General features: G+C 45.5%; 1 protein-coding gene across 1 annotated transcript in view; it reads left to right on the top strand.

The window, feature by feature from the left end:
* The window catches only part of TMEM132B (transmembrane protein 132B), a 347,169-nt gene that overhangs the window by 105,330 nt on the left and 227,803 nt on the right, over nt 1-14,036 (top strand). The window contains 1 exon segment of the mRNA XM_048514770.1: nt 3,807-4,713. Within this exon segment, the coding sequence (XP_048370727.1) occupies nt 3,807-4,713 (907 nt within the window).

Below are 14,036 nucleotides of genomic sequence, written 5' to 3'. Positions count from 1 at the left end.
AATCCCTTTTGCAGCTTCAGCGACTTATACATGTAGTCTGGTGTTAGGCTCTTGCTGTCTCCTGCCGGGAGACTGGTAACTGGTAGCTCGGTTTTGTCAAGCTGTGACCTGCAGCCGTGACACCCTGTTCTAGTACCTGCTGGCCTCATTTTGTAGAGTGTCTAAGGCCCCTCCCATACATGCAGAGAATAATGCACTTTTGGTCCACTTTGCAGCTGGATTTTACTGTGCGGAATAGCCAAAATCCACTTGGAAACAAATGTGAAAGTGGACTGAAAGTGCATTATTCTGCATGTGCGGAAGGGGCCATCGTTTCACTCAGCTATTCTCCGCATTCCTTTTCTCTGTAGTGCAGGGTAACCAGATACTGGTTTTTACCTTGCTAGACGTAAGCATCTTTAACCTCCCTGCTGTTCCCACCAGCTGGTGAAGGGGGGGGGGGGCTGGGGGCTGAACCTATATCTCCCTTGCCTTTCCCTCATCTCTCAGATCTGGCTATGATAAGTATGGTACCTTGCCTTGCATAGACCTCCAATAAAGACTACTGTTGTCAATAGCAGAGTCTTGTTAATGTCTGCAGACAGGTGACCTTCGCTGTATCATAGATTGTAGTTCCGTGGTGGCGAACCTTTGGCACTCCAGATATTATGGACTACAATTCCCATCAGCCCCTGCCAGCATGGTCAATTGGCCATGCTGGCAGGGGCTGATGGGAATTGTAGTCCATAACATCTGGAGTGCCAAAGGTTCGCCACCACTGTTGTAGTTGATGGACAGATCCAACGGAAACAAGTAGCCCATAAGTTGTCCAGGTCCCAATTCTCAAGAGGAAACTGGGATCCCATGTTCTTTTGATATTGAGAACCCCAAAGGTTGAGCTGAAAATTTATAAAATATGTACCAAAATAAACATATTTATTATATAGTGTACACAACGAAGTTGGTTAAAAATACAGTGCTTGAGTTTCAGGCTACACCTTTAAAAACCAGAGGAAATTGTAGTACATATCCTAAAACACTGTTGCTGCTACAATTATGTCAGAGACCAATATGTGTTTTGGCTTGGTCAGTCTTCCTCAGTGGTCATACCTAGAAAATTCAGTCCAAGAGTCTTTTGTCTTTTACACACAACCCCCCCCCCCAAATTTCTATAACATATATGAATATATATAAACATAAATATACAACATGAAAGATTCATGAAGACTTGAAGCTTTCTGTAACATCACAACATCGATTTGATGAAATGAAGAAAGTTTCGGCCTTTCAGTTGCCAGTAGCCCTGTTGTCGGCTGAACATTATTGAGCAGAGAGACTTCATCAAGATACTTCATCCCTCTTGTGATTCAGGTAAGCTATAAGTAGCCTCAAGCAGTTGGAGAATTAAAATAAGATGGTTCAAAAAAAGATGAGAGAGAAAACACAAGATTGGAGCGCAGTCAAATGACAGATGCAGTGAGTGATTTGTCGTGAAGGTTGCATGGAGAAACGTCGTCTTCCCCCCAAAAAATAAAATAAAGTTCAAGCCTTCGAAAATGCAGCGTTCTCTTGGCAGACTCTTGGCTTCGTCTGAGTCATCCTTGCTTGCAACAGAGGCCGCTAGAGTCCTAATTGTTTCTGGGGATCGATCATTATGCATCTGCCGTCCCACATCGCGATGAGCGTTAAACTGGCACCTGGAGAGTTAGAGACAGACGATACGGTGTTTGACTTTAATGGGTTGGTTCCTGTGCTCTTGCTCTGTAAAATGGCGTATTCGCTCTGCTTGTTGAGTTCAACTCGTTTCTGTGCATTTTCTGGTTCAGATCCTGTAGGATTTGCATCTGTTGGACTTAACTTACTTTATTTTTTTACTTTATTAACCTTTAATAGGCATAGATAGATCAGGATTTACACAGACACATTCTGCAGTCTCAAGTATAGTTCAGTAGCAAGGAAATAGTCCACATAACTTGCCGGTTGACTTCGAGGGATTCAAATCACTTCAGATTTTTTTTTAAAGAAATAGCCAGAGCAAATGACAGTAAATACCCCTACACATCAATGTAAAAATACAATCTAATATAAAATTGCAATAAAAATAGATCTGTTTAGCAAGTTAAAAGCAAAATAATACAGCAGTAGGTATCCTACCATGCCGAATATTAGACAGATTGGAGAAGATACCTATCTTTTATAAGAAGTTCTACGTTTGTTTTATGTATCATATTTGATATTTAAAAATTTGATTCTGTGCCAAATAATAATGAACCAATTTGGTTTAGTGTACTGGTATAATATATTTTTTTTAAAATACAGTTAAAAGTAATAAAATGGGAATAAATTAGCACTTTAAAATGGTTGTCAGGTATAGAGCTACCATATGTGTTGTATGAGCATTGTAATCTCCAAGAAGAAGTTGGACTTACCTATAAAATGCAACCGGTTGGCTTCAGAAGAGTGGTGTTTCTTTCCTTTTGCATTTAATAACTTGTAGCTCAGAGGTGTCCAACTCTGGCACTTCAGATGTTCATGGACAACAATTCCCATCAGCCAATGGCCATGCCAGCAGGGGCTGATTGGAATTGTAGTCCATGAACATCTGAAGTGCCAGAGTTGGACATTCCGGGTTAGGGTGTTGGCAAGGATCCTTGGAGATCTAGGTTTGGATCTGTTCTCTGCCACAGAAGCTTTCTTGGTGACCTCGGGCCTGTCTCAAACTCAACCAAACCTACCTCTCAGGGCTGTTGTGAGGATAAAATGGTGGAGAATGATGTAAGCTACTTTAGGTCCCTGTTGGGAATAAAAATGAGGTGGGGCGTGAATGAAGTCAATAAATAGTTGATAAAACTTGGGGAACATGGGAAAACTTGCCTGTAGTGACGCGTCGTGTGTCTGTTCCCTCAAAGGGGCTAGTGTTATCTTCCTGAGACTGTTTCAGGTTGGGAAAGTTGCACGGGAGGAGGGAAAGGCCTACGGCCCATTTCCCTGCGCACCGTGTTTCTGAGCCAGATTGGGGTCTCACATACCTGAGAACTAAGTTTCAGAAATGCTGAATGTGTGATTATACAGATCTAAAGGTGGACCCAGAAAAAGCATAATATATGTTTCCACCCAGTGTCTTCCAACCTTCCTGAATTCACAGAGACCCAGCTGATACCAAATCCTCGCTGCTTCTCCTTTTGAGGGCAGTTGATGACTTCAACGCCATCATGTCCCTCCGCATAGTCTTCGTGTGCCCACCTGAGACGTCAAGTTAACGAAGGAAAATGAATTAAAAGTAATTGTTTAGAACAGTCTGGGTGACCTTTCTTTGGCCCATGGGGGGTTGGTTTGTACTGGAGCAGACACATTGGGCTGTCATTGTGCTCCACACTTCAGGGACGCAATGGAACTCTGAGTAAAGAACCAGTCCTGTATGCCCCTCCAATGGTCTGTGAAGCTACTGACTAGCATATGGATTGGGTGACCAACTCCCAGGTGAAGTCATGGTTTGTCTCTTACTGCATGCCATCACTTGCTTTTATGCCTGCCACCACTTGCTTTTACTTGTTGTGACCTGGAGGTCACTAAGGGCTGAGCAGCATGCCACACTGATGGCAGTTGCTGAAAGTGACAGCCCTGCATCAGTTTCTCCTGTGTGATGTTTCGGGATACTTACTGCCTTGTTTCCACTCGGCTGGCGTTGGTAGTGCTGGGGAAATCTACCTGAAGAGCAAAGTTCTCATTAGTTTTGAATGGCGTAGCACAAAATGAACGGGGCTGGATAGAGGAGAAAGAACCCTTTTCTCTCTTTACATTTCTCTTTTTCCCTCTCTCCCTTGCAGTGGTGGAAGGACGAGGCGGGGTCGTCGACAGCATGCAGCGGTTTTCCAGCTTGCCTGTCTATCTGCCGGTGAATTCCCAGATCTCCGGTGCTGAGGTTTCCTTCTTCCTGAAAGAAACCAACCAGGATATTATGAGGAATGCCAGCCTGCAGTCCAGAACGGAGTCTTTCCTACCCTACCGAGCCACCCAATTGCCTGTTTTTAACGCCACTTACGGCCCGTTTACGATAGAGCAAACGGTGCCCCCGAACCTCCTCCTGACATCTGCAGTGTTCCATTCTCCCGAACGGTTGACTTTCAACTGGAAACTGCAGTCGCGCATCATCGACACCTCCATATTTTCCAACAGGCCAAAAGTCCACGCTTTGTTTTACATCGCCGGCAAGGACTGGGAAGATGACAACCCGGCCGAGATCCTACCGTGTGTGCAGATGATGGCCCTTCAGGATGATAGAGTTGCTGCTGGCAGCTGTCGGTTGAAAGGTCACCTGGGCTTATGCGTGGCGGGACTGGAATTCTCCCCAAGCTGGTTCAACAGGGCGTCCCCGTCATCGTTGTCGCCATTGGACCCAGAGTATCAACCGATGACGGAGTCCTTGGAGGAGAACACTGTGGAACTTTTCTATAGGGTGTTTGAGGCTGATGGGGAATGCTCCTCAGAAGACCAGCCGTTGCAACAGTTTCTTCGCTTGGAAGACCCAGAAGAGCCCCGGGTGCTCCCGGCTTCGATGGGGAGAGTCGGCAGCGTGGTTCTGTATCCAACTCGAAGCAAGCTAAAGAAGTCGTTGCAGAGTCTCGACGATAACCTTGTGCTCGCTGTACCACTCAGACCAGTTAAGGAAGGTGACCTTGTCACCTTTCATGTGTCTCTTGCCACTGGCTCTCGAGTAGATCAATTTACATTAAGGTAAATGTTCTTTTTTTTTATGTTCTGGCATATCTGTGTAATATCAACGGGTCATAGCCCCATTAGGTTGATTGGTGTGTTCGTCCTCTATATTAACTCAAGAAAGCGTGGCTGTTGTTTATCTGTTTAGGAGATTTCTGCGCTGCTTCTCCAGACTCTTGTTCAGCTGGAAGATAGTTGGGTCTACTAGTGGCCCTTGTGTTTTTTTTCCTGTCTTACCGTTGTAACTTCTACAAGTTATAACCCCGTTAGATTGTTTGGTATGTTCATCCTCTGTATTAACTGAAGATAGGTTGGTTATTATTTATCCGCTTAGGACAGTGATGGCGAACCTTTTCGAGACTGAGTGCCCAAATTGCAACCCAAAACCCACTTATTTATCACAAAGTGCCAACACAGCAATTTAACCTGAACACTGAGGTTTCAGTTTAGAAAAAATGGTTGACTCCAAGGTGTGCATTACTCAGGAGTAAGCTTGGTGGTAGTCGGTGGCTTTGCTTTGAAGCAACCATGCAACTCTTCCAATGGGTGAATCACAACCCTAGGAGAGTTTACTCAGAAGCAAGCCCCATTGCCAGCAACTGAGCTTACTCCCAGGTAAAGGATCACACTTTAGTTCTTCACATGAAAATCAGTGGGGTTTAACAGTGCTTAACATGGTTACCTACACTGCTTCCCCAAAACTAGGTCTTAGGTTTAATGCTAATAATCGAGCCCAGAGGCCCAGGCCAGCCTAGATGTGTGTGTGTGTGTGTGTGTGGGGGGGCGATTCTCCCCCCACATGACAAACTCTATTTGTGAGTACCCACAGAGAGGGCTCTGAGTGCCACCTCTGGCACCCGTGCCATAGGTTCACCACCACTGGCTTAGGAGATCCCTATTCCACCTGCCCATAGTCCTTCTGAGCTAGGAGATAGACTGGTTTACTGGCAGGCCTTTGTTTGGCTTCTGGGGTCAATAACCTAATGCCTGCTCCTTGTTTCTTGTGAAGAATCTTTGTACTAAGTGCACCAACCAATCAGGCACCTCTGGCACTCTTAAGAGGGAAAACATCCTCAGCGTCACTCACCGCAGGTTATATTTCCAAAGGGTAGCCATGCTAGTCTATTGTGGTAAAGTGAAACAGGAATCAACTGGTACCTTAAAGATTGACAAAGTTCATTTTAGAAATCAGACCATCCCTGGATAGTTGTTTTGTGCAATGGCGTATTTGGGGGGGGGGACCAGAGGGAGTGGATGACTCAGGGCGCAGGCAACCATTCGTGCCACCCCGCCCCGCCCCTCCCTCTCTCCCCCTGTGCCCAGCCCCCGGATAAACTCCCCCCCATCTCCCTGCCAAACTCTCTGCGGCCCCTGCCCTCTTTGGCGTTGTCTTCACCCCCAGTGTGTTGCCAGCTAAGGCGCCACTCGGGGTGGGTGGGGGGTGGGTGAAGGGAAGTCAGCTGCATTTTAAAATGCACCTAACATTCTTCGGCCTCTCTGAGTGGTGCCACATCTCAGCCGCAGTGTCTTGTCAGCCACAGCTCTGCTCAGAGGGACGGAGGAATGTTAGGTGCATTTTAAAGCAGCATTTTTCTCCAGGGGAGGATAATTCCAAAAGATCATTTGGAGGTTGGCACCCCCTGTACTGAGCCATGGTGCTTGTCTTAAAAAAATAGAGTGCATCATCAGTGCATGAGCCATCCTTGCACCGGGGACTGTACTAACCTTGGTACCTATTTTAGCATATATACTGGTGAAACGAGCATGAACATTGACAATCACAAGCCCCTTGGGAGAGTTCCAACCAAGGGTCTCATGGTTAACCTCCAGATCGTGGCAGGAGATCTCCTGGGATTACAACTGATCTCCAGGCATCAGAGATCTGTTCCCCTGGAGAAAATGGCCGCTCTGGGAAATGGGCTCTATGGCACAATATCCTGCTGAGGTCCCTCCCCCACAAACCCCGCCTTTTTCAAGCTCCACCCCCAAAGTCTCCAGGTATTTCCCAAGGCTGAGCTGGCAACCCTGTAAGATCGCAGCCACAGAGAGCACCCTGGGATCCCTCAGCAAATGGGATTTTTGCTACCTGCCTTGTGTCGTTTAGGATGGATGGGACGAAGCTTTGAATAAATAACCCCCTCCCCAAGAGGCGTTTGAATGTCACCAAGCCTGCTAGGGAGAATTTATTCAACTGAAGTTTATTCATTTAGCACAGAAATACACGGTGGGAAATAAAAATCACTGTAGCCCCGGCATCTAATTTATACAACTTTCCTCACGGGCTCTCCTTATTTTTCAGTCCATTAGTAATGTCCATAAAGACCCAGGAGGTGTGTGAGTGTGTGTGTGTGTGTATATATATATATACACATGCACACATGCACATACAGAATGTCTCTCTCTTCTAACCAGATATCTAAACAGCAGCATGTTTGCCTTGGGAGATAGGGCTTGCTTTCCCCTTTTTCCTGAGTATAACTGATTGTTTTTAATCATGTCTGCGCGTTAGTGGAGTGTAATGTATTCTGTTCCGGGGTGTATGAGGTTATAGATCAAAGCAGAGCTGCTTTTTTGCCACATCTCTGTGATGGGAACACCAGTCTTGGGAATGTGAAGAAATCGCCCCGATCTGCATATTTTTATGGACTTGTTTTGCCTCGGGTTTTTTTTGTCTTTTCAGAAGGGAAGAGAAATCTTCCCCCCCCAGCCCCCCCAGTCCCCCCAGCCCCGTCTTATTTACGGCCATCACGTTTTGGCTCATGAACCAAGTTTGATTATCGAGTGGTTTAAAAAGCGGGCTAAAAATAGAACCAGCGAGAAATATTCTTCCCGTCACTCTTTCCCGTTCTTGGCGCCTGTTCCAGCAGCCGCCATATAAAACCTTCTGAAGCATCCCATTGGAATGGGCCTTAAAATGATGCTTCTGCAGTATAAACAGCAACATCCTCCTCCTTATCTGCATAGGCAGCTTTTTAAAAATATTGAGCTTCTCAGTTCAAAAATGACCATAGCCAGAGCTCAGACCAATCCCAGGGCTGCATTCAGACTCTGTGTTATTCCCTGGGCTCGATTGCCATGTATACAAATCCGACTGGTTACTGGATTTTTGAACATATCTGCCTTCTTCCTTCCTATCCACAAGCTTTGCCATGAAATTATGTTCTGCAATTCATTCCGACTACTTGGAATGTACAAATCCAGGGCCTTTATCCTTTTGAGTGGATCCTGGATACAGGATCCAATATAAAAATAAGTGGACTACGTTCCACTGAATGTTTTGGCACAAAATTAATTCGTCGACTAATTTTGTCTACTGATTCCGGTTCGAAATGGCATAAGAATCAGGCATACCTGTAACATGTGTCAGATTTGCTTTTGGCTGGTTAGAAGAAGAACTCCTTTCCTTTCTTCTCCCTACAACAGACACCTTATGAGGCAGGTGGGGCGGAGAGAGTTCAGAGAGAACTGTGACTAGCCCAAGGTCACCCAGCAGGAATGTAGGAGGGGGGGGGAAACAAATCCAGTTCACCAGATAAGAGTCCGCTGCTCATGTGGAGGAGTGGGGAATCAATCCCGGTTCTCCAGATAAGAGTCCACCTGCTCCTAGCCACTGCACCATGCTGGCTAAGATCTATTTGTGTTATCAACTCCACGTTGGGATATTCCTGGAGGTTTGTGAATGGGTTGTGGGGGGTGAGGAAAGCCAAGTTCCGGGAGGGGAGATTGATCGGTAGGGATGTGATCTACCCCCACTCCCCCCCCCCCCAGGCATCTGTTTTCTCCAAGGGAACTGATCTCTGTAGTTCAGGGGTCTGCAACCTGCGGCTCTCCAATCAGTCATGCTGGCAGGGGCTGATGGGAATTGAAGTTCATGGACATCTGGAGAGCCGCAGGTTGCAGACCCCTGCTGTAGTTGGAAGGAGGAAGAGGAGAAGAGTTTGGTTTTGTATGCTACCTTTCTCTCCTGTAAGGAGTCTCAAGGTGGCATACAAACTCCTTTTCTCTTCTTGCCTCCCACCTTGGGAGATGGCTGGGGCTGAGAGAGTTTTGAGGGGACTTTGACCAGCCAAGGTAACCCAGCGGGCATCATGTGCAGGAGTGGGGAAACAAATCCAGTTCACCAGATAAGAGTCTGCCGCTCCCAACCACTACATCATGGAAGTACAGACCTTTGTTTTCCTTCTGATTCCTTTCCTACGCAGATACACCCTTAGGGGAAAAATAATGCCTTTAAAAGGTAAGAACAATTGATCCAGTCATTCCAGTGCTCAGTAGAGAGACGGTCTCAAATGTTCAATCACGCTCTGCTTCAGAAAGCAATTTTTGCATGTCCCCCCCCCCTTTTTTGGTGGAGATTTTGTTTCTCTTCCCTCTTTAATAGGAGTAACCGATGGTTGTGTAGCAGTTTCTTGATAAATGGCTTTTGAGATTGATTAAGGGCCTCTGCTTTGCTTGGCCATTGATCAATCTCAGTAGACATTTATCGCTTTTGCATGCTGGAAAGCGGGCAGGGTGGATTATGCCTTAATTCATCCGTCCCTCTGTACACAATAATAATGTGCAGTTGGGGAAAGACGCCGCACTGAACTTAAATGAACTCTTGGGTATTCAGTCTGAACTCTCTTTCCTAAGACTTGAGATCCTTTAATTGCAGATGGTGAGCATTGAACCGGGCCTTCTGCGGGCAACGCAGCTTCTCTGACTACCAAGCCCTTCCCTCTGTTGTGCTCCTGGATTTAAAAGTTGCTACTCAGTGGATGGACCAATGGGACTAATGGGAGGTGCAGCTAGTTTGTGTTTGGCATGTGATTGTTATATGGGCCATGGGAGGTTCTTTGGTCATCGGTTAGATGACCATTGCTAGATTTTAAAGCATTAGGTAGACTGAGATTTGGAATCAACAGGGAGTCCTCTGGTCTAGAACAGGGGTCTGCAACCTGCGGCTCTCCAGATGTTCATGACTACAATTCCCATCAGCCCCTGCCACCATGGCCAATTGGCCATGGTGGTAGGGGCTGATGGAAATTGTAGTCCATGAACATCCGGAGAGCTGCAGGTTGCAGACCCTTGGCTAGGGCCAAATGACTAATGGCAAAGGCAAATTATAAGATGGAGGTATTTGAGTACTGGCCAGAGACAACTGAATAGATGGGAGCAGAGTTGGAATTCAAATTTTGATCCAGATGTCGAACTTCTGAAGCTTCCTTAGGCTAAATATCGCATTGGTCCATCTACCTTAGCATTGTCTACAGCACAGGTGTCAAACTTGCGGCCCTCCAGATGTTATGGACTACAGTTCCCATCATCCCCTGCCAGCATGATGCCGGCAGGGGATGATGGGGACTGTAGTCCATAACATCTGGAGGGCCGCGTGTTTGACACCTATGGTCTACAGCATCCGGGGCTGCTTATCGGACACGGGCAAACCAGGTGCCCCTCTCTCATTTTTGCCTCAATGGGTGTGATGCCAAATTGTTGTCGGACCATGTCATTGGTGATGTGGTCAAGGAGGGATACACCCAGTGTCCAGCTAATCATGCGCGTCATACCCTACTGAGTTACCAAATCTCCAGTCCTTTCTAGATTGGAGTTGGCAACCTTATTTGTACTATGTATGATAGCAGCACAATAGCCATTTTGGCGTCTTATGTATCAGTGAAGCTCCGCTTTCATGTGGTCGCCAGGTCTGCTTCCCTTCAAAGTGTCTACGAGTCCCCCCAAACAAGCTGGAATCAGTTGTTTTGTGTTCTGATTTTGTACCAGTCTAACACTTGACCTGAAACTTCAGTGCTTGAAAACAGATAGTTCCCACTAAAGCGTAAATTATTTGTGCTGTTTTCACCGAATAAGAATGTCTTTAAGGTTCGAGAAAATTGACGGATCATGAATAGAAGAAGGGGCGAAAAGGGCACTTGCCGGAGAAAACCGGAACTCGGGGGGAATATTACGATCCACAAAGCCGATCAGAATGCTCCAAAGCGTACAGAATAATAGTCAAATATTTGTAATGTTAATGAACACGCAGACATGCTTTGTGAACTTTCCTTTGCCAAATCCGTCCAGCAGTTATAAATATATAATGTGACACGCATACAATATGAGGAAAAACGGAAGCTATAAAAATGCAGATGGGGGGAACTGGTGAGTGGCGGGGGGAGGGGGGAGGGGGAGAGAAAGTACTCGGGGTCGTTTCTCACTAGATCTTCCCGGAGAATTGGCCCCTTGGTATCAACTGACAAGAGTTGCATAAAATCATATGAATAATGGCTTCGTGTGTTTAGAGGATAATTTGTTATCTTGCCTGGGATGTACAAAGAGTATTTAACTCCATTAGGAGAGAGCCGGACATGTAGGGAAGAGAGAAGAAGAAGAAGAGTTTGGATTTATATCCCCCCTTTCTCTCCTGCAGGAGACTCAAAGGGGCTTACAATCTCCTTGCCCTTCCCCCCTCACAACAAACACCCTGTGAGGTAGGTGGGGCTGAGAGAGCTCCGAGAAGCTGTGACTAGCCCAAGGTCACCCAGCTGGCGTGTGTGGGAGTGTACAGGCTAATCTGAATTCCCCAGATAAGCCTCCCCAGCTCAGGCGGCAGAGCTGGGAATCAAACCCGGTTCCTCCAGATTAGATACATGAGCTCTTAACCTCCTACGCACTGCTGCTGAGAGGGGAAGAAGGCAGCGAATTCCATAGTCTGACAAAAGAAACTCTTAATAAACTTGGCATAGTTTGGGAGGCAGAACAGTTTTTTACAGGTGCTTTTGTGTTCTGAAACGGATGCAAAGGAAGGATGCATAAACAAACCTTCCTTTTGGAAAAAAAAGTCATTGTCTTTATTGGCTTTGCTGCAGGCTTTATCTGTGTGTTTGTGTTGAGTGTGCTGGTTGTGTAGTTTTAAAAGCCATTTAAATGGTACTTATAAGCACAGTGAAGTCATTGACATGCATCAGGGTAATTAGTCAACACTTTTGTGATGTTGAACAATGCTCACGTTTTCTGGAAGAAATTGTTGTGTGTGTGAAAAAATATGATTTAATATAAATAGAAAAAAATATGATGTATAAAGAATTCAATAAATAATGAATGTATCATATTTTTATTCTGTCTTTCCTCTGCAAAGACTTGGGTATCTTATTTCGTTCTTTACTTCTCTGTTTTTATCCCCACAACGACCCAGTGAGGTATATCAGGCTGAGGGATGGTGACTGCCTCAAGTCCACCCAGTGACCTTTGTGGCTGAATATGAATTTGAATACTGGACTCCTTGGCCCTAATCTAGTGCTGTAACCACTACACCACTCTGGGTGTCCATTGGAAGTGAGCCTAAGTAGGCTGTGAGTGGGGAAAGGGGGGGGCTACAACGCTGTCTGTATCCCCCATCACTTTTTACTAAAAAAGAGGAAGTGACATAGGTTGTTCTAGGAATTGGCAGAAACTCTATGATAATCATAGAGTGTCCAGCAATTCCTAGAGCTGCTTTATGTTACTTCTGTTTTTTTTAAAGCAGAAGTGATGTGACACTTCAGCTGGTGTCATGGGTTTTAAACATTTTTCTCAACTCTGAGTGGCAGGGGGTGGGAGATCTCTCGACCCCCAGGGGAATAGGACCCCTAGGTGAATCTTAGAAAAAAAAATCAGAGGTATCCATCCTTTACAAATCTGAGCTGCCATGCTAAATGCTGCTCCCCCATTCTGGAATTGTAGTCTAAAAAGGCTTGGCAGCCCCCCACCCCCCCCGACCCTGATTTCCCAGGTTGCTTTTTTACTTACGTTGGGCTTCTAAACCTGGCTGTGTTCAGCCTACCTGGTCACCAGCAGCAGAAACTTGTCTTATCTGTTACCTCTCAAGATTTGCTCCCTCTTCGTAATCAGCACCAGTAATTCTTTGCAGAAATAAGCAATTAACCCTCTGGCTCAGGATCATGAAATAATAATGTGTGCAAATGTGTGATATTTTCCTTGTCGGTATTGGAAATTACATTGAATTAGTATGAGGGCTCTGTGTGTGTGTGTGAGAGAGAGAGAGAGGGGGGGGGAGGGAGTTAGCTTATCCCAATCAATCTACCTGGCAGAAATGGTAATATTAGGAATTAATATTCAGAAACATAAACTGGTACATGAAAAGGGTAAATATGTATTTAACAGGCGTGCCAAAAAAAAGGATAGAGCATTGTTGACTGCCTAGAATTTTTCATTAATAACAGCAAGTTTATAGAGATGCAAATTCTTATGTATTTTTTATTATGATTTTTTCAAATGCGCAAAGAATGTTTGTACATCTAATGATAAGGAGGGAAGAGAAAATTCTAAAGAGACGGCCTGTTCTTAGACAAGAGAAAATATGTACATTGGTTATTTTTCTTGACAGTGTGTCAACCGAGGCATGTTTTCCCCATCTGTTGATGTAGACAGCTATCTTGACCTTTTCTATTTGATTTGATTAGATTTTTATCCTGCCCCCTACCTAGGGGTGGCTAACAGCATAGCAGTGCATGAACAATAATAAAACCAGAATTTCAGTAAAATCCAGTTGAAAACTTAGAACATAGCAAAGTAATACTTTTGGCATAAAAAAAAAAATCAACGGTAGATATTACTGTAGAAGTTTGCCATGACCTTTTTCTGCAGAGTCTTCCTTGGTGGTCACCCATCCAAGTACCTACTCTGCTTAGCTTCCGAGATAGGGCTGTACCAGGCCACCTTCCCTCCAATAGCATCAGTAGCCCATAAATGTGTCTAATCTCTTTGAAGCCATTAAAGCTTAGGATCATCTGTACATTTCGGAACTCTCCAAATGTCTAGCAGGCCACTTTCTGCTTGGTGCGACCCAAGAGTGAGCTTGCACTGGCCACCCCTTCCTCAAAAGCAAGACTCCTCAGATGCCTCACAGTAGCACACTGCTGGAATTTCTTGCATGTCCCTCTTCAACAGGCAGCCCCAAATCTGGCTGATGCAACATCAGTGGTTCTGGCAATCTCCATATGTCTTCACTGGAAAAAGACCGCTAAACTCAAGCTGCCATGGCGATCTCCACGTGTGTTCACTGGAAAAAGACTGCTAAGCTCAAGGTGCCATGACAATTTCCACGTGTGTTCACTGGAAAAAGACTGCTAAGCTCAAGGTGCCATGGCAATTTCCACGTGTGTTCACTGGAAAAAGACTGCTAAGCTCAAGGTGCCATGGCAATTTCCACGTGTCTTCACTGGAAAAAGACTGCTAAGCTCAAGGTGCCATGGCAATCTCCACGTGTCTTCACTGGAAAAAGACTTCTAAGCAATGGCGATCTCCTCGTGTCTTCACTGGAAAAAGACCGCTAAGCTCAAGCTGCCATGCGGTAATTAGCC

Source organism: Sphaerodactylus townsendi, linkage group LG13 (assembly GCF_021028975.2).
Source record: "Sphaerodactylus townsendi isolate TG3544 linkage group LG13, MPM_Stown_v2.3, whole genome shotgun sequence".
NCBI classification, from domain to species: domain Eukaryota; kingdom Metazoa; phylum Chordata; class Lepidosauria; order Squamata; family Sphaerodactylidae; genus Sphaerodactylus; species Sphaerodactylus townsendi.
Note: the sequence above shows the minus strand (reverse complement) of the source record. Positions and strands in the feature narration are given on the sequence as shown.